The following is a 25,434-nucleotide window of genomic DNA, read 5'->3' as shown; positions in this document are numbered from 1 at the left end:
TAGCAAAAGAAGAAAGGGAAACTATCTCAAATCACTGGGGCCAAAAGAAATAGCGTTGACACTTTCACAAGGGGCATAGGTGAGAGGACCCCAGTTTTGTTCATGGAAATTTCCCAACACAGCACTACTAAGTCAGCTTTAGCTCACAACAGATCATTTCAAGGCAAAGATAAGGAAGTACAGTGAACTACCCCAGTGGGTGGATTACAGAGGGGACCTGGCAATTCCTTGAAGATGGGAGAGACTGGACTCTAAAGTGAACTCAAGGGTGTTACCTCAAGCACTGGGTAGATCAACAAATGAAGAGAGACTAGGAATGACCCAGAGGTCCGCTGAAACAATGTTGAAAAGGGGCCTTGACCTTGTGTTTGGGGGACCCTGGTGGGACTCAAGATTCCTCCTAAGTCGTTTGCCTGCCTTGGAGCCCCAAACCATGTGGGGTCCGCCTGCTTGGCAGACGGGGCTCTGCTGCTTGGGGAGGAAGCTGGATCTCAGGGAAGGTCCGGTACCTGCGCAGATGGCCCCGGCGACCTCGTGGGGTCCACAGCTGTGGCCAGACAGGCCAAGGTGCTGGCACCAGCTCAGGTGGGCCTATCGCCCGCGCACTGCATGTGGTCCAGGGAGATGGGGCCAAAGCCATCGCCAAACAGACTGCTCCTCAGGGCTGCCAGCCCAGCTGCTGGCACAGCACCCGGGCAGCCAGCAGGTCCCAGGGGTCATCACACACTGTCTCCCAGGTGCCGTGGTGGTGGATCTCCACACAGCCCTCACACCTGCTCCTGCTGCCGGCCAGCCTCACCATGGGCAGATCTACAGGAGACCAGGGCCAGGCCAGCTTGAGAAGCTTCCCTCCCTTCTCAAATGAGAGGATGTTCCAGCTAGAGAATCCACCCCAGTTTGCGGGTATTTTGCATACATTCATGGGGAATGACATGCACAGAGGAAAGAAAAGGACTGCTTTTCTGTATCTGAAATTTAGCACAGACTCTACAAAGGTTTCCTCACTGGGCAGTCTTTATGGGAACATGAGTCACCTTGCTGGCTTTGTAGGAGATGTAGTATGCATATGCGTGCATGCTCAGATACATCCAACTCTTTGCTACCCCACCGACTGTAGCTCACCAGGCTCCTCTGTCCATGGATTTTCCAGTCAAGAACACTGGAGCGGGTTGCCAGTTCCTTCTCCCGGGGATCTTCCCGACCCAGGGATGGAATTAGCATCTCCTGAGTCTCCTGCACTACAGGCAGATTCTTTACCACTGAGTCATCAGGAAAGCAACTTTAAGGAGACACACACACCTAAAAACAACCTTTTGGGAATTTCCCTGGTGGTCCAGGGGCTAAGACTCTGTGCTCCCAATGCAGGGGATCGGGGTTCAATCCCTGATCTAGGAATTAGATGCCACAGCTAAGGCATGGCATGGCCAAATAAATAAATTATAAATAAATAAAAATAATCAGCCTTCATCCTCTCTGGGGTGTCATTTCTCATGTTGTTTCTCTCAAAATTAAACACAGTTCAGCTGAAGGTTTAGGATTCAGACTTTGCTTTTCTAGCCCTGATCTCTCAGAGTATATTGTGAAATTCTCAGGACACAGTTATTTTCACTTTTCTTGAATTTGAAAACTATATTCATTGGAGAATGATGGAGGAAGTCAGAGGTTAGGCGAATGAGTAGCAGAAGAGATGGTGTCATTGCTCAAGAAGGTAAAGGATTTGGCCAAGTGACAATGGGCCCTGAATTAAAAGCAGGTGAAGTCGATCCTCAGATTCTGAGCCCCAGAGTTTGGGGCTGGTTGGGGGGCTTCCCCTTTGAGAAGGCCCCACCAGAGCCCTGTGTGGGTCCGGGCCTTAAAAAGGCCTTTCCATGACTGAGGGCAGGTGGGTTATTTGTTCTTCCTGAAAAGGTCCCTACACCTTCCCTTAATGAGCAGATTTTATTCCATACAGGACTATGAGAATAATATTGACTACATTTCTCTTGGCCACTAGTGGCGGGACACCAGCCTTAGAAAAGCAGATACAAAATATAAGAATGGAAACGATACCTATTGGTTGGTAAACATGTGACTGTTCCCCAGGAGTTGAAGTAGCTATGGAGTAAAAAAGAAAAACTGTTCACCATGAGGACACTACAAACAAGCACAATGAAATTTCACATCCTTCTCAGTGAAGTGAAAGTCTTAGGCTCCTTGGGCCATGGGATCCTTCAGGCAAGACTACTGGAGTGGGGTGCCATTGCCTTCTCCGGCAATGCAGGAGACCCCGGGTTTATTCCTATGTCAGGAAGATCCTCTGGAGAAGGGATAGGCTACCCACTCCAGTGTTGTTGGGCTTTCCTGGTGGCTCAGCTGGTAAAGAACCCAACTGCAATGCGGGAGACCTGGGTTCGATCCTTGGGTCCAGATCTCCAGGGAAGATCTCCTGGAGAAAGGAAAGGCTACCTACTCCAGCATTCTGGCCTGGAGAAGTCCATGGACTCTATATAGTCCATGGGGTCGCAAAGAGTCAGATACGACTGAGTGACTTTCACATTCACTTTGGGATCATGCAGATATGGCCACCTAGGACAGGGGCATCTTGTTAGTGCCACAGAATTCCGGGGCAGCATCCCGGGCCCCAGGTAGGGGTGGTCCCAGGGGAGGAGCCACTTCTGCCCAGGCCCACCTGCCCCTAGACCTTCTTGTCTCTGGCCTCCCATGGCCTCTGCAGCATGAACCACCATTCTGGGTCAAGAACTAGTGTCTCAGAGTCTCACTGAAATGCAGCTCTCACATGCGGAAGCAATGACACATCAACATGCTAACACCCAGGACAGCCTCTCCTCTGGGTGCAAAGCAGGGCCCCCAACGGGACTGGGGAGCAGCTTCACAATCTGGGAGGGTGGAAAGGTCAGGAGCTCAGAGCATCAGTGGTTAAGGAAAGTTAAGACTGGGAAGGAAGACCCAGTCCCCAGTCTTCCAGCGTGGGGACTCTGCACCAGATGGCTAGTCACCAATCAGCAAGTAAAATGGATGTGAGATCACAAGTACCTGGATTCCCAGCAACTGCAGAATCTGCAGAGATAAAGGAAACAGGAGGATGGATTAATAGAAACCAGGGTGGTGGAGTGGTTCAAAGATCACGGTCTCAGTTTACATGCTGCTCAACAGGCCTGGTAAACAATCATCCTGAAGCATCCAGGGCTGCCTCCTCTGGATTTTCACAGCCAGCTGTGGGCTGTTTCACTTGGCTAAAATCTCTGAGCTAGTGATTCTGACAGAGTTTGCTTTGGCAACCAAAATACCACTGCCAACAATAAAATAAAGTTTTTGTACATTTGTGTTTTTTTGTGTGTGTTTAGTCACTAAGTCATGTCTGACTCTTTGCGACCCAATGAACCGTAGCCCGCCAGGCTCCTCTCCCCATGGGATTTCCCAGGCAAGAATACTGAAGTGGGTTGCTATTTCCTACTCCTGGGGGTCTTCTGGACCCAGGAATCGAACCCAGATCTCCTGCATTGACAGGAGGATTCTTTTTGTACATTGACAATGTGCCAAATGCTTGACTACATATGCTACATGGAATGTTTCACTTAATCCACCCATCAGCTTTGTGAGATAAGTACTATTAGTTTCTTTATTTTACAACTGGTTAATCTTTGCAGACACTCAAGCTGGATGGTGTCCTCCCATTATATTATATATTATTAGCTGTATATTAGACAGCTGGCATATCTTTCAGAGTTAGAATAGAAATCTGCCATCTGGAACATGGTGGAAGGTTGAAGGCAAGGAGGAATTCCAGACTCAATGTGCTAATTCCAGGCTTGGCCTGGGCAGCCCCGCGCCTGGCCCAGAAGACACCTGTGCTCACCTGAGCAGACAACGCCAGCGTCTTCATGGTGCCCACAGTTGTGGGTGAACCAGCCGCTGTGAGGGCACTGCGCCAGAGAGGACTCACTGCCCGTGCAGTTGACATCGTCCAAGAGAATGCTGCCCACCCCGGGGCTGAATCTGGCCCCTGAGAGGGCAAACACGGCCTGGCCACAGCCAAGCTGCCTGCAGACCACGTGGGCATCCTCGATGGACCAGCTGTCATCACATACGGTGCCCCACGTATTGGCATGGCAGACTTCCACTCGGCCCTCACACCGGCTTGCCCCATCGGCCAGCCGCAGGCCCAAACCTTGGTGGACAATCCAAACAATGACCTCCATCAAAGCTCATCCAGAGAGGCCACTGGAAGAGCCAGTATCTGTTGGAAATTGGGCACTGACCATGGATGATAACAAATCTACTCCCCGCCTTCATTTTATTTTAATTTCACCTTGGGTATAACTTTTTGTTTTTTCAGCATTACAGCTGGCTAACAAATGGTTTTGCTCCTTAGCCAGCTGCTCCAGAGCTCTGCCTCCCTGCATAGCTGCCCCTTCTTGCTGTGATGTCTTGGTTTCTGGCACTCACAGGGTTTGTTGGATTTTTTCATGAGAAGCTATCATGCACACACTAACTGGTGTGTGGACATGTGTGTGTGTGTGTGTAAGATTCTCTGAGTGCCTTGTACGTACTGATCAAGTGACAAGAACAATAATTTGCATCTGTGTTGTCCCCAGGATCAGGTGTCACCACATGCAAAGATGCTCTGGGAAGTATAAAGGGCAGTCATCACAGGCTGCTCCCCATGGTCAAAGGGCAGTGTTGCAAAAAAGAGTCGAGATTGGATATGCTCAGAACACAGCCAAGGGGAGCTCACAGCAGGACTGGGTGGAGATGTGGGGTCAGCCAGGTACTCCCATCCCAGCCTTTCTGGATGCTGGCTTTCATACTGGTTCCCACAAGCCATCCTTGCATCTCACAGCCTCTTTCCTCTCACTTTCCAATCACAGATTTGCTAAGTGAGCCTGGATTTCATCAGCCCTTCCTTCGACAGCAGCCATTTGTATGGCCTGAGGCTGCGGAGGAAGGTGCTTCCTGCAGGGACATCTCCTCCCATAGTAATGCAGGGGCATTTCTGACCTAAAACTCTATGAAAGGGAAGGCAGTTAAAGAAAGTGGAAAAGATTACCTGTTGATGTAGGCACCTCTGTTGGCACTGGAAAAGATGCTAACGACAGACAGAAAGTGAAAGAAAAAATTATACAACAACCTCATTAAGTGTCAAATGTATTTAACTCTCAGTCAAAGCTTGAGCAGGGAGGGCTCCCTGGCTTGTAGATTATCTAGTTTCTAGCTTGATTCCCTTCCCAAGTCCTTTCTCTGTGGGGAGTACACACCAACTGTTGTGTCTGGAAGGGTACAAGCCAACTCATACAAGCTCAAGAAAATAAAAGCATGGAGTCGGGGGGTTGATTGATGAAAAACAGTAGGGATGTTTTAAAGTCAACGAGCATCCTTTGGGGATCACGGCTGTTCAGTATAACCTACTCTAGTGCTCATTAAAGGCTAGGGTTCACTTCTCTTTTTTCTAACTCTTCTCAGCATATTTTATTTTATTCTTAAAGACTATGGAAAAGGAGCTGACCTAATTCAAAATGTGACAATGACTGGGCCAATCAGAGTCAGGGAAAGACTTAAGGAGTGGCGATTTTGGCTCCTTCATTTACAGTTCTGTCAAGCAGAAGGCAATATTCAGAGGCAATTCCCTGCAGGGTGAGGGAAGGTGCAGGGGGAGAGTGAGAAGACAGGAAGATGGAAGTGGGGGGTAAGAAGATAGCTGACATCTGACAAGTGAGCCCCACACTGCAAGCACCACCCCCCTACTCTGCAGAGAGAGATCTACTGAACCCCAGCCGGCTTTACGATACAAATACTAAGATCATCCTTCTCATCCTTAGAGGAGGAAACCAAGGCCCAGAGAGGCTCAGGGATTTGCTCAGTGTCCCACTGCTGGTGAAGGTGAAGCCAGGGCAGCAAGCCCAGGTCATCTGGTCCTTGAATCACGACCCTATCTCCCATGATGACTTCGCCAAGGCAAGTTACAGCCACTCAATTCAGAGCAAGGGCAATTACCTGAAGTTGGGTGGCCCACAGCTGCTGACGGTGTTGAGTAAGGCAGGGAGGCTACAAGAGACGTCAATCAAGAGACATGTAAATCAGATTATGTCCCTTGATTCTTCTTAAACCCAAGGGGGTAGATTGGCTTGTTTGAAGCAGTAAGGTATATCTCTGGTTTGGGGAAGAAACTGTAACCAATCTGGGCATCCGAGAATGGCCCTGAGTTGCCATGGCTACAATGTCCAGATGTCATCATACTTCATTTCTGTCCCCTTGCCGGAGACTGCAATGTCATTTTTGTGGATTCTGGTGGTGGGCGGGCGGGTAGCAAACAGAGGCCATAGGGCTGGTTGCCTTGTGTGAAGCGCCTGTCTTGCCAGTTGGTTTGGTTTTGTAATTCTTCCTGGGTGAGGGCTTGCCTCCCAGACTAAACATCAGTCTGCAAAGGGCAGAACTATGTTTGTCTCAAGGATATACACCATGTCTCAAGGACTTACACTGGCAAGGTCAGCACTGGGAAGGAGCAGATGGGCCCCAGAGTGGGTGGTGGAGCTGGGCCAGGCCCCTCTGCCCCATCCTCACCCCCCCGGGTGCCCAGGGCCCTTGCTCTCAACCTTCCTGCCCTGTAGGTCCCCAGACTTGTCCTCTGATGCTACAGCTCCTGCTTTGCTGAGAGCACTGATTCTTCTCTTCACTTCTCTCCTCTGCTCAGAACCTTGCAGGCTCTTCACCTCCTGCTTGTTCTTTCCTCCTGTCGCAGGCAGTTGCTGCCAGTCTAGTTGATGAACCAGTTTGCCTCTTGCCAGCCAAAGCCAAAAGGATGTAGGGATAAAGGGGGGCTTTTGACTCCAAATACTGAATTTATCTGCAGAGACTCAACTGGGATACAACTGAGAAGTAAGAATGCTGGGTGAAGAGCTGGGCTCCCAGCTATGTGACTTTCAGAGCATCCCTGGTTACCTGTGAAACTGGCAGGGGAGAGGATTTGAACTGAAGATACCATTTCCAAGGCATCACTCAGCACTGGTGGGATGCCAGATAATCTGAGGTTATATGACTTCTATTTTCAGAGCCATGCATTCATTGCATTAAAATATAAAAGTTTACATTTAGTTCTGTTCTGCTTAAGGACATTTTCAGATGTAGGGGTTGTGAATTGGTTAGATAGTTCACTATTTATTTTTAACCATTTTAACTTTGTTTCATTGCTGCTGTATTTATTCTTATGTATTTTCTATTCATGGCAAGTGATCCTGACCCTCCATATGGTGGTAATATAAATTTTCCTTGCAAAATGAATTCACTTAAGTGAAAAGAGAAGAGCTGATATAAAGGAAAGCATTAAGAAAACTCAACTGTGGGTACATCACATGAAATGCCAGGCTGGATGAATCACAAGCTGGAATCAAGACTGCTGGGAGAAATATTGACAACCTCAGATATGCAGATGACACCACTCTAATGGCAGAAAGTGAAGAGGAACTAAAGAGTCTCTTTATGAGGGTGAAGAGGAGAGTGAAAAAGCTGGTTTGAGGCTCAACATTCAAAAAACTAAGATCATGGCATCTGATCCCATCACCTTATGGCGAATAGAAGGGGAAAAAAATGGAAACAGTGGCAGATTTTCTTTTGGGGATTCCAAAATCACTGCAGACTGTAACTGTAGCCATGAAATTAAAAGACGCTTGCTCTTGGAAGAAAAGCTATGACAAACCTAGACAGCGTATTAAAAAACAGAGACATCACTTTCCCAAGATCTGTATAGTCAAAGTTCTGTTTTTTCTAGTAGTTATGTGCAGATGTGGTGAGAGTTGGACCATAAAGGCCGAGCACCAAGGAATTGATGCTTTTGAATTGTGGTGCTGGAGAAGACTCTTGTGAGTCCCTTGGACTGCAAGGAGACCAAACCAATCTATGTGAAAGGAAATCAATCATCAATATTCATTGGAAGGACTGATGCTGAAGTTGAAACTCCAATACTTTGGCTACCTGATGTAAAGAGCCGACTCACCAGAAAAGACCCCGATGCTGGGAAAGATTGAGGGCAAAAGGAGAAGGGGGCGGCAGAGGATAGGATGGTTAGGTACATCACCGACTCAATGGATATGAATTTGAGCAAACTGCAGGAGACAGTGGAGGACAGAGAAGCCTGTTGTGCTACAGTCCACGGGGTCGTAAAGAGTCGGACATGGCTTAGTGACTACACCAACCACTGAGGGTAGTAGGTGCGCATGACGGGGACCATGCAGGGCTGAAGCTTGGGAAACAGGGACCATCCAGGACTTCCTCACGGCTCTAAGTACACTTGGGTGAAGACTCATGGAGCAGGAATGTCACTTTGCCCACCCTGGGCCCCAGCATCAGGCCCACCTGAGCAGACGACGCCAGCATCCTCGTGGTGGCCACAGTTGTGGGAGAACCAGCCGCCGTGCAGACACTGCCACAGCCTGGCTTCAGTCCCCACACATTTCACGTCGTCCAGGGCGATGGGGCCCAGGCCTCGGCCGAATCTTGCCCTCCCGGGGGCTGACACTGCTCCGCCACAGCTCAGCTGCCGGCACACCACCTCGGCATCCTGCAGGTCCCAGCCGTCGTCACACACGGTCCCCCAGCTGCCGTTGAAGTGCAGCTCCACGCGGCCCTCGCAGGGCTGGCTTCCATTGGCCAGCCTGAGCACCGCGTCTAGGAAACAGACACGCCCAGGTCACTGCTCTGCCTTCGAGGAAGTTCTGTGTATCTCCTCTGAGCCGACACGCTTCCCAGGGCTCCCTTCTCATTCTGAGAAGGGACTGAGGTGGGTTAAAGAGCCTACAAAGGTACTTTGGGTTTCATCGTTCAGGTCAATGTGATTTGGGGTGGTGTATGCTTTATCAGGGCTTCCCATGTGGCTCAGTGGTGAGGAAATCCGCCTGTGAGGCAGGACACAGGTTGGATCCCTGGGTTGGGAAGATCTCCTCAAGGAGGAAACGGCAACCCACTCCAGTATTCTTGACAGAAATCCTATGGACAAAAGGAGCTTGGTGGGCTACAGTCTATGAGTTTGCAAAAGAGTTGGACACAACTTAATGACATAACAAAACAACAATAACATGCTTTTTAAAGCTCTTCCCCAGACAGGACTGTCTGCTCACAGAGACCAAAGGAGGTCCCCAAGCTCCCTGTGTGATGTGGGAAGCACCAAGCTTGGGGACCCTGGCTGTTGTTGCCCTAGTCAGGACCCACATTGTCTAGGCAGGCGTTCTGAGTGCCAAGACTTGGGGACAGCATAAGCCACGCACCCTCTCACCTGGGGTCACGTGCTCTATCGTCAGAAGATATATGTGGATGTGTGGTTTCATGGCAGTGCTGGGTGTTCAATCACTTTCTCTAGCCAGATCTGGAGGTTAACTAAAGCACTCGGGACCCCTTCCCCCAGTCACAGAGTTGGTTACCCGCCCTCCCTGTCATTACCAAGCAGGGCCAGGGGCTCAGATGATCCAAGAACCTACCAGTGTTGTTCTCGTCTTGCAGGAGAGCCTCGTAGGATGCAGAAAAGCCAACATTGGTGACAATGGCGTCGCTTTGGAAGACCACGGTCAGGCGATTTGCTGAGGAGGTAAATACTGGGGTTGTGCCAGAACAGAACCTCCCCAGCGAAAAAGATTTGCTTTGTGGGCCATCAAAGATTTCAATGAAGTCATACGGACAGCTGTAGAAGTTTTCCAATCTGTGAAATCATGACAGAGTTCAGATCTAGCCACTGACTTTCCCCTAGGAGGCACTGCCAAGATTGTTCTGGGAAGGGCTCTAGAAAAGCTGCCTGAAACCTACACCTCATCAAACAGGATGGAGGAAGCCATAATCCCATTGGTGCAGGCAGTGCATATCTTCCCAACTCTAAAAATATTCTAATTTTTTGAAGTTTTCATTCAATTGTTTTTTCTAAATATGCATTATAAGCATAAGAAATCTAATTTAAGTGGTATTGGTGGGCACATGGTTAAAAGCAACTTTTCTTCCAGTTCTGACTAGTCCCCTTCCCACAAGCAGCTACAATGAACAGTTCCTACTTGTTTCCTTCCAGAGATGGTTTATGCATAATATCAGTCCCTGTACTACTGGCCACGATCTTACAGATCATTCCATAGCAATACACCCTACGTGTGAGACAGCAATCAAAATTGCTAGGAGAAATATCAATAACCTGAGACTGGCAGATGACATCACCTTTATGGCAGAAAGCGAAGAGGAACTAAAGAGCCTCTTGATGAAAGTGAAAGAGAAGAGTGAAAAAGCTGGCTTTAAATCCGGTCCCATCATTTCGTGTCAAATAGATGGGGAAACAATGGAAACAGTGACAGACTTTTTCTTGGGCTCCAAAATCACTGCAGATGGTGACTGCAGCCATGAAATTAAAAGACACTTGCTCCTTGGAAGAAAAGCTATGACAAACCTAGACAGCATATTAAAAAGCAGAGACATTACTTTGCCAACAAAGGTTTGTCTAGTCAAAGCTATGGTTTTTCCACTAGTCATGAACAGATGTGAGGGTTGGACCACAAAGAAAGCTGAGCACTGAAGAATTGATGCTTTTTTACTGTGGTGTTGGAGAAGATTCTTGAGAGTCCCTTGGACTGCAAGGAGATCAAATCAGTCACTCCTAAAGGAAATCAACCCTGAATATACATTGGAAGGACTGAGGATGAAGCTGAAGCTCCAGTACTTTGGCTACCTGATGTGAAGAACTGGCTCATTGGAAAAGACCCTGATGCTGGGAAAGATTGAAGGAAGGAAGAGAAGGGGACGACAGAGGCTGAGATGGTTGGATGGCATCATTGACTCGATGGACATGAATCTGAGCAAGCTCCAGGAGTTGGTGATGGACAGGGAGGCCTGGCATGCTGCAGTCCATGGGGTTGCAAAGAGTTGGACATGACTGAGCCGAACTGTGTGACAGCAATAGATAGATGTACCAAAATCTATTTAACTGACCCCCTGGTGGGCAATAAGACTGCTTCCAACCTAGCACTACTGTAAGAATGCAGCCAATATTTTTTCTCAGTGCACATGAGATTTTATCTGTGGACCAACTTCCTGGAACTGGAATTGCTGGGTTAAAAGATCTATGTGTTTAAATATTGATCTGGGGACTTTCTTGGTGGTCTAGCGGTTAAGAATCCACCTGCCAACGCAGATCCCTGGTCTGGGAAGACCTCACAAACCGAGGGGCAACTTAACCCGTGCACCACAACTCCTTGAGCCCGCGTGCCCTAGAGCCTGTGCTCCACAACGGGAGAGGCCACCACTGGGAGAAGCCCGCAAGATGCGACCAAGAGTAGCCCCTACTTGCTGCAACTGGAGGAAAGCCCACACAGCAGCGAAGATCCAGCACTGCCAAAATGAATAAATAAATAAAATTAAAAAAAAATTTTTTTTTTGATCAGTATTACTGGATGGGTCTCCAAGGCCTTCCTTACCTTTGAGAACTAAATACGAAAGCTGGATTTTTTGGCGACGGTGGGGTGGGGGTAGTGGTGGTAGCAGGCAGTACAATCAAGTAAAGAGGAGAGTAAAAGCAGGAGCTATTTACTCACTTTATCACTTCGAAAGTAAGTTTGACACGCGCCCTGCTATCCACTTGTATGTCCCAGGCACACACCACATTTGTGGGGTATTTTTTAGGATACCAGGGGCTGGAGAAAGAGCCCGAGTTACTTGTCAGCAAACCACCACAATGGATATTTTCATCTGCAAGAAAGAGTGAAGAAACCCCATCAGAAGGAGGCACCGACCTCTGCTGATGTTTTTAGAGGAACCAAGAGGGGATGGGAACAGAATAAGGAGACTTGTTCTAGAGCTGCTTTTGCTTGTAACTATCAAAAAAAAAAAATCACTTTGAAGGCTCTTGGAGTTTCCCAAGTTGCTCTTTGTTAGATAAGATCATTACCTGTGTCCTCTCAAGCTTATAGTGTGTGTGTGTTTTCTTTGCCACATGTACCACATGTGGGATCTTAACTCCCCGACCAGGTATTGAACCCTGATTGGAAGTGCAGAGTCTTAACCACCGGACTACCAGGGACGTCCCAAGTTTGTAGTGTTTTGTGAGGAGAAATGATCAGGACATAAGGTTGAGAGGGCTTTACGAACCTGCACGCACTGACAGGTCTGAGCACGTGTTTTAATGAAAAGGGAGCAAAGACGATCCAAGCCAAGGGCTCCCTGCCCAGTGCAACGTGACCCTGTCCTCACAGAAACAGCTGTGTTAGGAGACCCTTTGTTGCATTCCAAACCCTAGCTGACGTCAAGACCGCAGTTACTAAAAGCATCCACTTTGTGGCTGAAATACTGGATTTGAAGTGGCTTTTCTAAAGGGTTCTCTGTGCCGGAGCTTCTCATATGTAAAAGGAAGCTACGGCATTCATCCGGTTGCTTCAAGCGCTGCAACTGAAAACAAAGCGCACGTAAAATCACGAAAAGCCTTTAAATCCAGCTGACGTACCTGGAGCGGAGCTGTCATCAGTCGAGCCTGTGAAAATACAGAGAAAAAAAATATACTGTACGCAAGGACTTTTATTCAGAAAACTCCTTTAGAGTACTCAAAAATAGCCATGTGCAGATCTGTGACGGCTCTGCGCGGTAGTGGAGATGCGCCGATGCTACGAGAGGCTGGGTGCCTGGACGACAAGTCTGCAGATAGTGTGGCTCGATACGACTTGCCGAGGCCTGACCCTGGGTCTCTGTTTCCTTGCTCTGCACGTAACTATTGCATGATCACCACTGCAGGCAGTTACCAACCCCACCCCGACCGTGACTCCACCCCACTGCGTGCGGACACTGATTCAGGAAATCCCACTGACCAGAGACTGCATTTCTGGTGGATTTGAATTCTCCTTCCCTTCTACCTCTTTCTCTCCTCACCCTCTGTGGCGCCTCCGGCCCCAAGCCCCACCATTTTGCCAATGCTAAAGGACTGCATAAGCGAAAGTGAAAGTGAAGTCGCTCTGTCGTCTCCGACTCTTTGCGACCCCATGGACTGTAGCCTACCAGGCTCCTCCGTCCATGGGATTTTTCAGGCAAGAATACTGGAGTGGGTTGCCATTTCCTTTTCCAGGAGATCTTCCCGACCCAGGGATTGAACCCGGGTCTTCTGCATTATAGGCAGACGCTTTACCGTCTGAACCACCAGGGAAAGACTAATGGACTGCATGGCTCTTGTTAATTAACAAGAAATAATTTAATCAGATGGTGTCCCAATTACAGGATTCAAAAGTAGCTAGGATTCACTCACACCAGGGACCTGGCAATGGGTTAAAATGTTTGGAAGTTGGTCCTACTTTGGGGTTGCCATCAATATCTACTCCAAGATAGAAGACAGAATAAGAGATGAATTGAGTGAGACAGTCACACAAAAGGAAATCAGGTTTTTTAAAATTAATTTAAAATTAAAATTTCTTTTATTTGCTTTTTTTTTTTTTTAGCAAACATTCTGTTCTGGGCAGCTAGGAGTGTAGCACTAAATCCCACTGCTAGGAAAGACTGAAGGCAAAAGGAGAAGAGGGCAGCCACAGAGGATGAGATGGTTAGACAGCATCACTGACTCAGTGGACACGTTGTTGTTCAGTCACTAGGCTGGGTTTGACTCTTCGACTCCATGGACTGCAGCATGCCAGGCTTCCCTGTCCTGGAGCTTACTCAAACTCATGTCCATTGAGTCAGTGATGCCACCCAGTCATCTCATCCTCTGTTGTCCCCTTCTTCCCCTGCCTCCATTCTTTCCCAGCACCAAGTGGTGATATAACCCTCTATTTAACCATTGGAGTTTTCTTTAAAACATATGAGTGATCTATGATGACTATTTATTTTTTTGTCACACAGCAGGTGGGATCTTAGTTCCCTAACTAGGGATCGAACCCACACCCCTGGCACTGGAAGCATGGAGCCTTAACCACTGGACCCCAAGGGAAGTCCCTCACCACAGCTTTTAGGGTGGGACTTTGAGCATTTTCAGGCTTCCCTTGTGGCTCAGCTGGTAAAGAATCTGCCTGCAGTGCGGGAGACCTGGGTTCAATCCCTGCATTGGGAAGATGCCCTGGAGAAGGGAAAGGCTACCCACTCCAGTATTCCGGCCTGGAGAATTCCATGGACTGTATAGTCCAAGGAGTCACAAAGAGTTAGACACAACTGAGTGACTTTCACTTCACTTGAGCATTTTACAAACACAACAATTTAAGAGAAAGCAAACTACCTCTTCAGCAAATTGACTTAAAAAGACGGCTTGGAGCCCATGTCTCCAATTACTCCCAAGTCACCCCCCTTCCCAGAGGCTGCTGGGGTGAGATGCCCCCAGCAAGGTGTGCCGTGTCCCCGGGGGCTCACCTGAGCAGACGACACCCGCGTCCTCGTGGTGCCCGCAGTTGTGGGAGAACCAGCCGCTGTGTGGGCACTGCCACACCCTGGCCTCACTCCCCGCGCACTGCACGTTGTCCAGGATGATGGGGCCGGTGCCTCCACCGAAGTGGCTCTGCTTCGGGGCCGACAAGGCCTCGCCGCAGCCGAGCTGCCGGCACACGACCCTGGCGTCCGTCAGGTCCCAGCTGTCGTCACACACGGTTCCCCAGGTGCCGTTGTAGGAGACCTCCACCCGGCCCTCACATCTGTGACTGCCATCCCCCAGCCTCAGGGACTCACCTGGGGACGGGAAAGCAAAGTCTCCTGAGCTGCGGGGCTGTGCCCCATCTCTCTGGAATCTTCTGCCCAGGAGAGGATCTCTGACATTCTCCTATAGGCACCTTTCTGCATATTCAGCTGCTGGACTCTAGACACCCTATGTCCTGATATGCCAGGAATTGTTCAGTCACTAAGTTGCCTCCAACTCTGTGACCTCATGGACTGCAGCATGCCAGGCTCCTCTACTATCTTGCAGAGTTTGCTCAGATTCGTGTCCATTGAGTTGGTGATGCTATCTAACTATCTCATCCTCTGCCACTCCCTTCTCCTTTTGCCTTCAATCTTTCCCAGCATCAGGATCTTTCCCAATCAGTTGGCTTTTCGCATCAGGTGGCCAAAGTATTGGAGCTTCCACTTCTGCATCAGTCCTTCCGGTGAATTTTCAGGACTGATCTCCTTTAGGATGGACTGGTTGGATCTCCTTGCTGTCCAAGGGACTTTCAAGCATCTTCTCCAGCACCACAATTCAAAAGCACCAACTCCTGTGCACTCAGCCTTCAACCAACTCTCACATCCGAACATGAATACTGGAAAAACCATTGCTTTGTCTCTATGGATGGACCTTTGTTGGCAAAGTAATGTCTCTGCTTCTTAATAGGCTGTCTAGGTTTGTCATAGCTTCCTGGTTTATGACTGGGGTAGATCAATTAGTGCCTGTTGAATCTGCCTGCAATGCGGGAGACCTGGGTTGGATCCCTGGGTGGGGAAGATCCCCTGGGGAAGGAAATGGCAACCCACTCCGATATTCTTGCCTGGAGAATCCCATGGACAGAGGAGCCTGGTGGGCTACAGTCCATGGGGTCACAAAAAGTCAGACACGACTGAGTGACTAAGACTACTACTGCAATTATTTCGGAGTCCCTTTTGTATTCTCCAAAGTCCCCTGACTGAGGGATAAGTTGCACAGTCACCTTAAGTATTATCAACTGACAGCTCTGTAATGTTCTTCCTATCTTGTATGGGAAGTATTCTGGATGGTTTCTGCATTGAACTCATCTGGAAGCAGGTGGGCTGACAGCTGTAGTTTGGGATGGTTTTGTTCTAGAAGGATCTGCTCTACTGAGCTTCTGCTTCCTTTGGAGAAGGAGGAGACTGTTGTCATGGGCCCTCCCTCAACACAACGGGCATGGCAAGACGTGAGACTCAGCTCTCTATTTCTTTAGGGGGACGTCTTGGTGGAGGAAGACGACAGTGAGGGGCAGGGCAGGGGCAGGGGTGGGCTGGGGGCTGTCAGCGTCAGAGTGATGTCACTCAGATGTCAGTAACGTGGGCGGGACCCACAGGTCAGATTTACAAAAGCATCTCCTCTCTTAAAGGAAAAGGGTGCACATTACACCTGACATCCCTCTGAAGTCTGTGTTAGGATACCCACCGCTCTCCCTTTCGTCCTGCCGGATGGCGCTGTACAGGGCGTAGAACCCCGTGTTGGTGATCCTGGCGTTGCTCCTGAACACCGCGGTCAGGATGTTTGAAGAAGAGTGGAATGTGAGTTCAGTTCCAGCACAAAATCTGCCCAAGGAGAGCGAGGCAACCTGCTGTCCATCGAACACTTCGATGAAGTCGTAAGGGCACCCGTAGACGTCCTCTAATCTGAGGAGGTGAAGGCAGAGTTAAGCTCCCTAAGGCAATCTGCCGCAATGTTATGCATAAAGTCAAATATTGCTTCACACCCAGCCAGGAACTGCAGTCACCCCTGCATCTCCTTCCAGCCACACATCTCTCTCATGGACTTGACCCCTCTGATGCTGCCTGGGTCTACCCTTTTGTCCCGCTCCCTGTTGGGACTGGTCCAGTTCAGTCAGCCTCTTGTCTGTCCTGGTCTATTTCAGCTCCCCCCATCAAGGGGATGAACTGATGAATGAATAAACTGAGGCTATTTAATATGCAAAAGAAAAGTTTTAGTAGGGACAGGAGAGAAATTCTCGGAGGGAAGAGGAAGATGATCTGTTGTGTATAGCACCAGGCAGAAGAATAATGGTCAGAAAGATAATGACGATGAATAGACTGGGGTTCAGCCAGAGGAAGAGGCTGTGTCCTCATGTGGGGTCCTCATGTGTGGGTCACCCCAGCTGAGACTCCCTCCATGATGGCGTCAGGGATGCTCATGGGGTCTTCTCCAACTGCACAGGAAGTTGAGCTCAGTGATTAAAACTCCTTAAGTGATACTGGAGCCTATTATACAGAGTGAAGTAAGTCAGAAAGAAAAACACCAATACAGTATATTAACGCATATATATGGAATTTAGAAAGATGGTAACAACAATTGGACTATAAAGAAAGCTGAGCACTGAAGAATTGATGCTTTTGAACTGTGGTGTTGGAGAAGACTATTGAGAGTCCCTTGGACTGCAAGGAGATCCAACCAGTCCATCCTAAAGGAAATCAGTCCTGAATGTTCATTGGAAGGACTGATGCTGAAGCTGAAACTCCAATACTCTGGTCACCTGTTGTGAAGAACTGACTCATTGGAAAAGACCCTGATGCTGGGAAAGATTGAAGGTGGGAGGAGAAGGGGATGACAGAGGATGAGATGGTTTGATGGCATCACCAACTCAGTGGACACGAGTTTGATTAAACTCCAGGAGTTGGTGATGGACAGGGAGGCCTGGCATGCTGCAGTCCATGGGGTCAAAAAGAGTCGGACACGACTGAGTGACTGAACTGAACTGAATGATGACCTTTTGTGAGACAGCAAAAGAGACACAGATATAAAGAATAGACTTTTGGACTCTGTGGGAGAAGGTGACGGTGGGATGATTTGAGAGAATAGCACTGAAAGATGTATATTATCATATGTGAAATAGATTACCAGTCCAAGTTCGATGCATAAAACAGGGCACTCAAAGCTGGTGCACTGGGACAACCCAGAAGGATGGGATGGGGAAGGAGGTGGGAGGGGGTTCGGGATGGGGGACCCACGTACACCTGAGGCTGATTCTTAATGTATGGCAAAAACCACCACAATATTGTAAAGTAATTAGCCTCCAATTAAAATAAATAAATAAATTTTAAAAATAAATAAAATGCAATCTGAAAAAAATAAATAAATTTTTTAAAAAACTCCTTAAGCTCAGATGACCAGACCAATTTTCACCTAATATGTGAAAGGATTTGTCAGGTGGTGCTGTAGGCAGAAGGTTTGTGTCCCCTCAAAATTGATCTGTTGAAACTTAACCCTCAATAGTAACAGTCTTAGGAGGTGGGGCCTTTGAGAAGTGACTAGGTTGTTAGGGCAGAGCCCTCAAGACAGGATTAGTGCCCCTAGAAAGAGGCTGAGAAAGCTCCTGGTCCCCTCCCTCACGTGAGGTCATAGTGAAAAACAGCCATCTGTGAGCCTGGGAGCAGGTCCTCACTAGACACTGAATCAGCTGGTATACGTATCTTGGAGTTGCCAGTCTGCAGAACTGTCAGAAATAAACTTCCATTGTTATTAAGACACCAAGTCTATTATATTTTTGTTCGTCACTTCATGTCATCTAGTTACTCAATGGTGTCCAACTTATGCAACTTCGTGGTCTTCCAGGCTCCTCTGTCCATGGAATTCTCCAGGCAAGAATACTAGAGTGGGTAGCCTTTCCCTTCTCCAGGGGATCTTCCTGACCTAGGAATTGAACTCGGGTCTCCCACATTGCAGGCAGATTCTTTACCATCTGAGCACCAGGGAAGCCCAAAAGATAGTCGGGTCCCACAGAGATTTGAACTTGGATCACTGGATTCAAAGTCCAGAGTGCTAACCATTACACCATGGGGCCACTACAGGAAATAAACTTCTGCTGTTTATTAAGATGCCTAGTTTACTAAATTTTTGTTATAGCAGCTAATGACTCAGGCACTTGGAAAGGCAACCTCATGGGGAAAGCATGGATTCAAATCCAATCTGGCCCTTGAAGCAGAAAAAGACACAACTGCTTACTTCAGGCTGGGGATCGTCAGTTCTACGCGGAACTTCTCGGCCAGGTGGATCACCCAGACACACTCCACGTCAGTGGGGTAGTTGGTTGGGTACCGGGGACTGGAGAAGGATCCGGACAGACTTGAAATGACGCCCCCACAGGAGCTACTTCCTCCTGTGAAAACGGGATGAAGAGACCCGTGGCTGGAGTCTTCAGACAGGTACCTTACCTTTTCCCAGGTATAGACTCCTGAGTCACACCAAGCTCAAGAGTGAATCACAGAGTGGGAAGGGATCATGCTAGTATAGACATAGCTGTGGCTTGGCTGGAGTGTGGTCGTACCCTCAAGGAGGGGGTGAGGGTGGCAGAAAGATGTGTGATGGGTAGGAAGGACCCTGAGATTGTAGGTGAGGCTGGAAATGGATTGGATATATATATGGCAGCTGTGGGGTGTCAAGGACACATCATTGATCCTGTCCCAGCTTCCTGTCATGCAAATCAGCTCAACTGAGATGTCGACAATCCCTCCATCCCTCACTTCCTCTCCCTCATGCAGCCAGGGCAGCGGATGTCTATTCTACTCTTAGGAATTATCACCACAATTCTAAATCATAAAAGTAGAAGAAATGGTTGGATGGCATCACTGACTCAATGAACATGAGTTTGAGCAAACTCCAGGAGATAGTGAAAAACAGGGAAGCCTGGCATGCTGTAGTACATTGGATCGAAAAGAGTTGGACATGACTTAGCAACTGAACAACAACAATCATCATTCTATCCTTTACGGGTTATACTTTCAATGCAAGAAGAGTTACCTGGTGGGACAGGCGCTTGGGGAACAGCAGCTGCAAAAATCAAAACCAAAGAAAATCAGGAAAGAGCTTCGTCCGATGACATCACCTTCTACTTAAGTGCAAATGAATGAAGCTGCTACTAGTATTAATACATGGTATGGACACACTCATTCCTCTTTGCTCCCCAACCTGAGATGTAGCTTCTCCCCTTCTTTCGGTGATTTACCATGAAATTACAGACAACGCAGTCATGTGATTTATTTTCTCTTCTGCGCTGGGTCCACCAACTCAAGGGCTGTCCTGAGAGTGACCAGTCATGAGGCATCACCCACTGTCATAGCACCAGGCTCGTGAGCATGCTGCTGTCCCTGTAGACATTTATCAGGTGCCAAAATGCCGAGGGACCAAACCTGGGAAGCTGAGAGCCGTGGTGAGGAAAGGCAGGTTGGACAAGGAGTCCAAGGAAGTAAGATGGGCCCCTTCCACGGGCCCACCTCTGCAACCCACCCCAGAAGGGTGGCTTACCAGGGATGGTGACTTGCACCTGGGATGCCCTCGGGACCTGGACTGGAGGAAAAGAGGTCCCCACCAAGTGTCCTTCCACGTGCACCTTAGTGGTGCCAGCCCAGGATTGGGGCAGCTTCTGGCCACCTTGCCTGGCCCCCAAACACTGTGAGGTGCAGCCCTGACCTTCCCCAACCCAGGCTCTCACGGAGGGCAGAGGGTGCCCGCAGTCGCTGGGTAAGGCTGGGAGGAGGCTGGATGGGGCCCAGGGTGCCAGTGATCAGGGAAGCTGGCAGCTAAGAACTTGTTCTGCAGAGGCTGCTGGGTGCCAGATGCTCTGATACAGCTGCAGTCTCCAGTGTGGGGCGGTGCGGATCACATGGACTTTGAGTAGGTTACCTGAAGAAGGTGTACCTTCCTCTATCCCTGTTATGTTGGCTAAGCCAGGAGGCTCCCAGAGGAGCCCAGCTGTTTTTGCTTCTCGTCCCCAATCTGCTCTTGACCCACTGGCAGAGTTCGACATTCAGTGCATCTTTGTTTACTTGCACACTTTCATTCTCTAACTCATATTCTTGAGAGGTAGACCTTCCCACCTCCTCCCCTCCAGATCAACCCTCTGCTTGGCCACTGCGATGGACCATCTCTTTCAGTCCGTCCTGCCCCTCCCTGATCCACTGTCCAGAGAGAGTGTCGGATGCTATTTCATTTGGGCTACATGACTCTCAGCTTCTCGTCCAAGCCGCTGGCTCTCAGCCTTGGCCACACACTGGAATTACACAGGAAGTTTTAAATATCATTGATGACTGGGTGTGACCCAGAGGTTCTGATGTGACTGGTCTGGCGTGCAGCTTGAGTATCATAAAATTTTAAAGCTCCCTGGGTGATTCCAGTGTCTAGGTCACTGTCCACCTGTGTCTGGATGCTGAAAGAGGTTGTGCATGTTACTTGCTCAGTTGTGTCTGATTCTTTGTGGCCTCAAGGACTGTAGCACCCCAGGCTCCTCTCTCCAGGCAAGAATACTGGAGTGGGTTGCTATTCCCTTCTCCAGGGGATCTTCCAGATCCAGGGATTGAACCTGGATCTCCCTGAAAGAGGTTAGATTTCTTATCTACTTTGCAGAGATATTGGAAATGTAGGGTTAGACATACCTGGGGGTGCAGGTGTCACGTCTGGAGCCCAGTCCCCTGCATCTGCATGCATTAAAAAAAGATAGTTAAATTATATCAGGACAAGTGGTGGTTTCCCAGTGTGGGCAGGTCCCAAGCAGGCAGGCTTCCTGTTACACAAGCAAGAAAGGGCATGTTTAGTAAACAGCTCCAGACCTGAGAGGAGCTGCAGAAAACACGACCTGACAATTATGTGGCCCTGGATGTGTGTTCCCAAGAGAGCCCAGCTCTCAGCATTCTCTGTTAGCCTGGCTGAAGGGACACCTTCTGCCAGGGCACCAGCCCTGCTCTGGACACACCTTCCACCATCCCATAGCTGCTGAAAGATCAGAAAAAACCTGCCCCTGGAGGAAAGGGAGAGGTATCTGAGCAGACGACACCAGCATCCTCATGGTGACCACAGTTGTGGTCTGACCAGCCGGAACTGGGGCACTGGCCAAGGTGGCTCTCGTTCCCCAAACACTGGAAACTGTCCAGGAGGATGTCTCCAGAGCCCGGGCCGAAGTGGGCCTTTCCCGGGGCAGCGATGGCCCAACCACACCCCAGCTGCCAGCATATGACCCTGGCTTCTTTCAGGTCCTGTAGGTCGTCACACACGGTGCCCCAGGCTCCCTGGTGCAGGATTTCCACGCATCCAGAGCACCGCCCAGAACTGCCCACCAGCCGCAGCTCTGGCTCATCTTCTAAACCTTTGAGTTTAGGTAGTTTTAAATAGGAAGGATTTCTAGCTCCTATATTTGCAGCTAAGTCAAATAAATGCAAGAATGAAGCCTTATTAAGGCTGTCTTGAGTCTGTAATACATGAGACAGAGGTGGGTTTAGATTCCAGCTCTCCTGCTCCCTTGTGTAACCTTTGATAAATTATCTCCCTGGGCCTCAGTTTCCTCATCTGTAAAATGGGGTGCCAAGTCAACAACAGCATGTACATGAAGCACAGCCCTCAGCCCCAATACACCTTGGGTCCTGCAGATCTTGCCATGTGGTTCTCTGGGTCACAAAGCTGGGTTCCTGGGGCAATGGGTTCCTGGCTGCTTCTCTGGGCATGTCCTGGACAAGTGTTTGGATAAGTGTAGATTTAATCCCCTGAAGGCACCTGGCCACAAGGGTGTCTATGACTCCATAAAGCCCAAAGGGACCTGCTGTTTTTGGGCTGACAGGCTACGGCCAGCTGGAATCACCTGCAGTCCCCTGGAGACACCTGGGGACATTCTTCCCTTACTGTGCTCACAGGCTCTGCCTTCTTTCAGTTTCTTGGACATGTCCAACTCTTTCCTCCCTGAGAGCCCATGCATTGCTCTTCTCTCTGCCTGGAATGCCCCTGTATGATCACTCCTCACATATGGCCTCCTTAGCAAGGCCAGCCATCCCCTTTCAATCCACAGCAGCAGCTCCTCCATCCCATGTGACTCTGTGTTCCCAACCTTGTCACCACCCTCACATCATCTTATTTATCTGCTTGTTTGTTGTGTCTTGATCCTCCCCCACTCACCCATACTCACCCTACCGTAAACTGCAGGGGGAGGGCTCTGTACTGTTGGCTGCATCCCCAGAACTTCTACCCAGGGCTGGCACATAGAAGGACCTTAGTGAATATTATTGGATGAATAAATGATGATCCTGAGTCAATGAATGGCCTGGACTTCAACTCCTGGACTTTACTTAGCCTCCCCAGGGCAAGATCTCACACATGCCTTTGGAAAGTCAAATATTTAAGGAATTCCCTCATTCAGAAACACCCTTCCCCCCACCAGCCTCAAAATACTAACTGGAAGTTTCTACCTGAATTCCTAGTGACCTGAGTTACTGTGGCCCCACAACTGGCAGGTAAGTATATTTTTTTGGTGCAAACTGGACCTGGCTCTGGAATGATGAGCCATAGGGTCTCTCCATTAAGGAGTCCCCAAGCCTCTTATGTGGTGAGTCTAGGGTTCAAAGGAGGCAAAGTGAGCCAGCTGGTGGAGGGAGGAGAATTCTTGAAAGTCTGACTTTTACCTTTCAGCACGCTGGACAGTACCAGGTCCCGCGGAAGGCTATGACGAGGCAGCCATGAAGAGCTGCCTGCCCATTCACATACAGGCTGCACATGTGTTCAGTAGCTCAGTCGTGGCTGACTCTTTGCGACCCCATGGCCTGTAGCCCTCCAGGCTCCTCTGTCCATGGAATTTTCCAGGCAAGAATATTGGAGTGGTTTGCCATTTCCTCCTCCAGGGAATCTTCCCGACTCAGGGATGGAATCTGCATCTCCTGCATTGGCAGGTAGGTTCTTTACCACTAGCGCCACCTGGGAAGCCCATCACTGCTTTATTTCAATTGCCCACGAGGCCCTCTTAGTGGAAAAAGCTAGCAGTGATACAGCAGGGTCTTTCTGGCTAATTGTAGGGGAGCTTTTAGAACTGAAGCCATGCTTCTGCCAATAGGAGGATCCCTTAAATTAGAAAACTATTCTGTTGTTTTTTTTTCAAGGCCAAAAGCCTACCTGAAGCTTCCTACCTGACTCTCTTCTGCCCTGGGGAATCGCATTGAACAGAGCATAAAAGCCAGTGTTGGTGATCATGGAATCACTTCGGAACACCACAGTCAGGATGTCAGAGGAGGAGAAAAACATCACAGCTGCTGAGGCACAGAACTTCCCCATGGAGAGAGAGGTGATCCTGGGGCCATCGAAGATTTCGACTGAGTCATACGGGCATCCAAGGATATCTTCCAGTCTAGGGGAATCATAGCAGAGGCTTAGCAGCTGGTTAGGGCTTCCTAGATTTTTTTTTTTAATTGCTTACTTAGGCTTATTTTTATTTATTTGTTTTTTGGTTGGGCTATGTGACATGCTGGATCTCAGTTCCCCCAATCAGGGATCAAATCTGTGCCCCCTGCCATGGAAGCAGATTCTTAACCACTGGACCACCAGGGAAGTCCCAGGGCTTCCTAGATCTTAAAGCTTGAAAATTATGACATGCACAGAATTAACTATTTGGATTATACTTTGAATTGCATAGTAACACATAAAATATCAATTAACCTTTTCAGATGCCTTATTAGCAAAACTCCTTTTATCTCTTTCTGAAGAATGTGTGAGGTCTATGGCCACAGCTCAGTAATAGAAACTCAGAAATCATACTGATTTTAGCCAATCACAACTCATGCAAAACCTCGGGAGAGGCAAATGTACACTGCACACAAAATCTTAACAATAAAGTCACCCCAACTGATCAACATGTAACTGACATCAAAACCCATTCCTACCTCTGTATTTCACAACATTCTTCATACCCAAATTCTTGGGGAGAAAAAGCTTGATTTTGAAATAAAAACAATGTCAGCATGCGGAACAGTATTTGCACTTTGGTAATTATTCACAGGGATGTGTATGAGGGCTGATTGGTTGTTGTTGTCGTTTTTGGCCACGCCACATGGCATGTGGGATCTTATAGTTCCCCAGCCAGGGATCGAACCTGGGCCCCCTGCACTGGGAGCAATGAGTCTTAACCAAGTCCCCAGGGCTGATTTTGAAGAAGAAATGGATAACTGATAACATGATAGGTTTTAGAGGTGTGGGTTCAAGGTACTCACCTCATTGTGGGCTGTGTCCTTAGGGTGTCAATTGACAAAGATAATACTCTTCTAGAATATTCTTTGGGATAGGGTGTGTCTGACTCCACGGGCCGAGAACGATGCAGTGATGCTAAGGGGGGATTTTCATGTCATGTTATTGCTGTGTTTGTTGCAGGTGTGTGTCATAGTCAACAAGGAGAAGGGCTTTGTACAAACTCTCCTTACAGCACTGTACACATCCAATGGACCTAGAAGGTTGGCCTTTGGTGAGTAACCTCTCTGAGTCTCAGCTTCTTAGTCTTTAACTGGGTGATAAGGACATCTTTATTAGGGCTATAGTGACACTGTAATGTGACAAAGTGCCGGGAGCCGTTATGGGGGGTCCCGCCCGTGACGAGGTCATGAAGAAAATACCAGGCAGGCAAGGCCATCTGGGATCCCATCCATGATGAGGTCATGAGGAAAAAACCTGACAGGCAAGGCCGTCTAAGATAAGGGACCCTCCAGGTTGGCCTCGGCCTCTACCCCACCCTGTATCCTCCCCCCTTTTCTGTTGTTGTTCTTGTTTGCCCTGCTGCGGATTCTTGTGTTGCCTGCCGAGAGCTCTCCTGCTCCTCTTTCACTGAATAAAGACCAACTTAAAACCCTAATTAATAAATCTCCTGGACGCTGGTACCCTATGAAGGGGCCAGGGATGAAGGAAATGCTTTAATTCAAACCCTTTGGCTGGCATTCTGGCTTGTGTGATAAATGTGTGCTCTCATTGCACAACACGCTCATGATTGTTCTAAACATCCTAAGCACAGAACGCTAAAAGAAACTATTAAGCATAGGCCCCTCCGCGGG

General features: G+C 48.8%; 1 protein-coding gene across 1 annotated transcript in view; it reads right to left on the bottom strand.

Annotated features, from left to right (window-relative positions):
* The window catches only part of LOC133069908 (deleted in malignant brain tumors 1 protein-like), a 74,458-nt gene that overhangs the window by 23,753 nt on the left and 25,271 nt on the right, over positions 1-25,434 (bottom strand). The window contains exons 12-19 of the mRNA XM_061161351.1: positions 23,530-23,747; positions 21,378-21,728; positions 14,284-14,643; positions 13,480-13,491; positions 8,347-8,658; positions 3,857-4,168; positions 669-810; positions 510-547 (exon numbers count right to left, since the gene is read on the bottom strand). Of these exons, the coding sequence (XP_061017334.1) occupies positions 510-547; positions 669-810; positions 3,857-4,168; positions 8,347-8,658; positions 13,480-13,491; positions 14,284-14,643; positions 21,378-21,728; positions 23,530-23,747 (1,745 nt within the window). The remainder of the gene's footprint in view (positions 1-509; positions 548-668; positions 811-3,856; positions 4,169-8,346; positions 8,659-13,479; positions 13,492-14,283; positions 14,644-21,377; positions 21,729-23,529; positions 23,748-25,434) is intronic.

The sequence above is a fragment of the Dama dama genome, chromosome 15, assembly GCF_033118175.1.
Source record: "Dama dama isolate Ldn47 chromosome 15, ASM3311817v1, whole genome shotgun sequence".
NCBI lineage: Eukaryota > Metazoa > Chordata > Mammalia > Artiodactyla > Cervidae > Dama > Dama dama.
The sequence above is the reverse complement of the archived record's forward strand: the minus strand, read 5'-3'. Positions and strand labels throughout refer to the sequence as shown.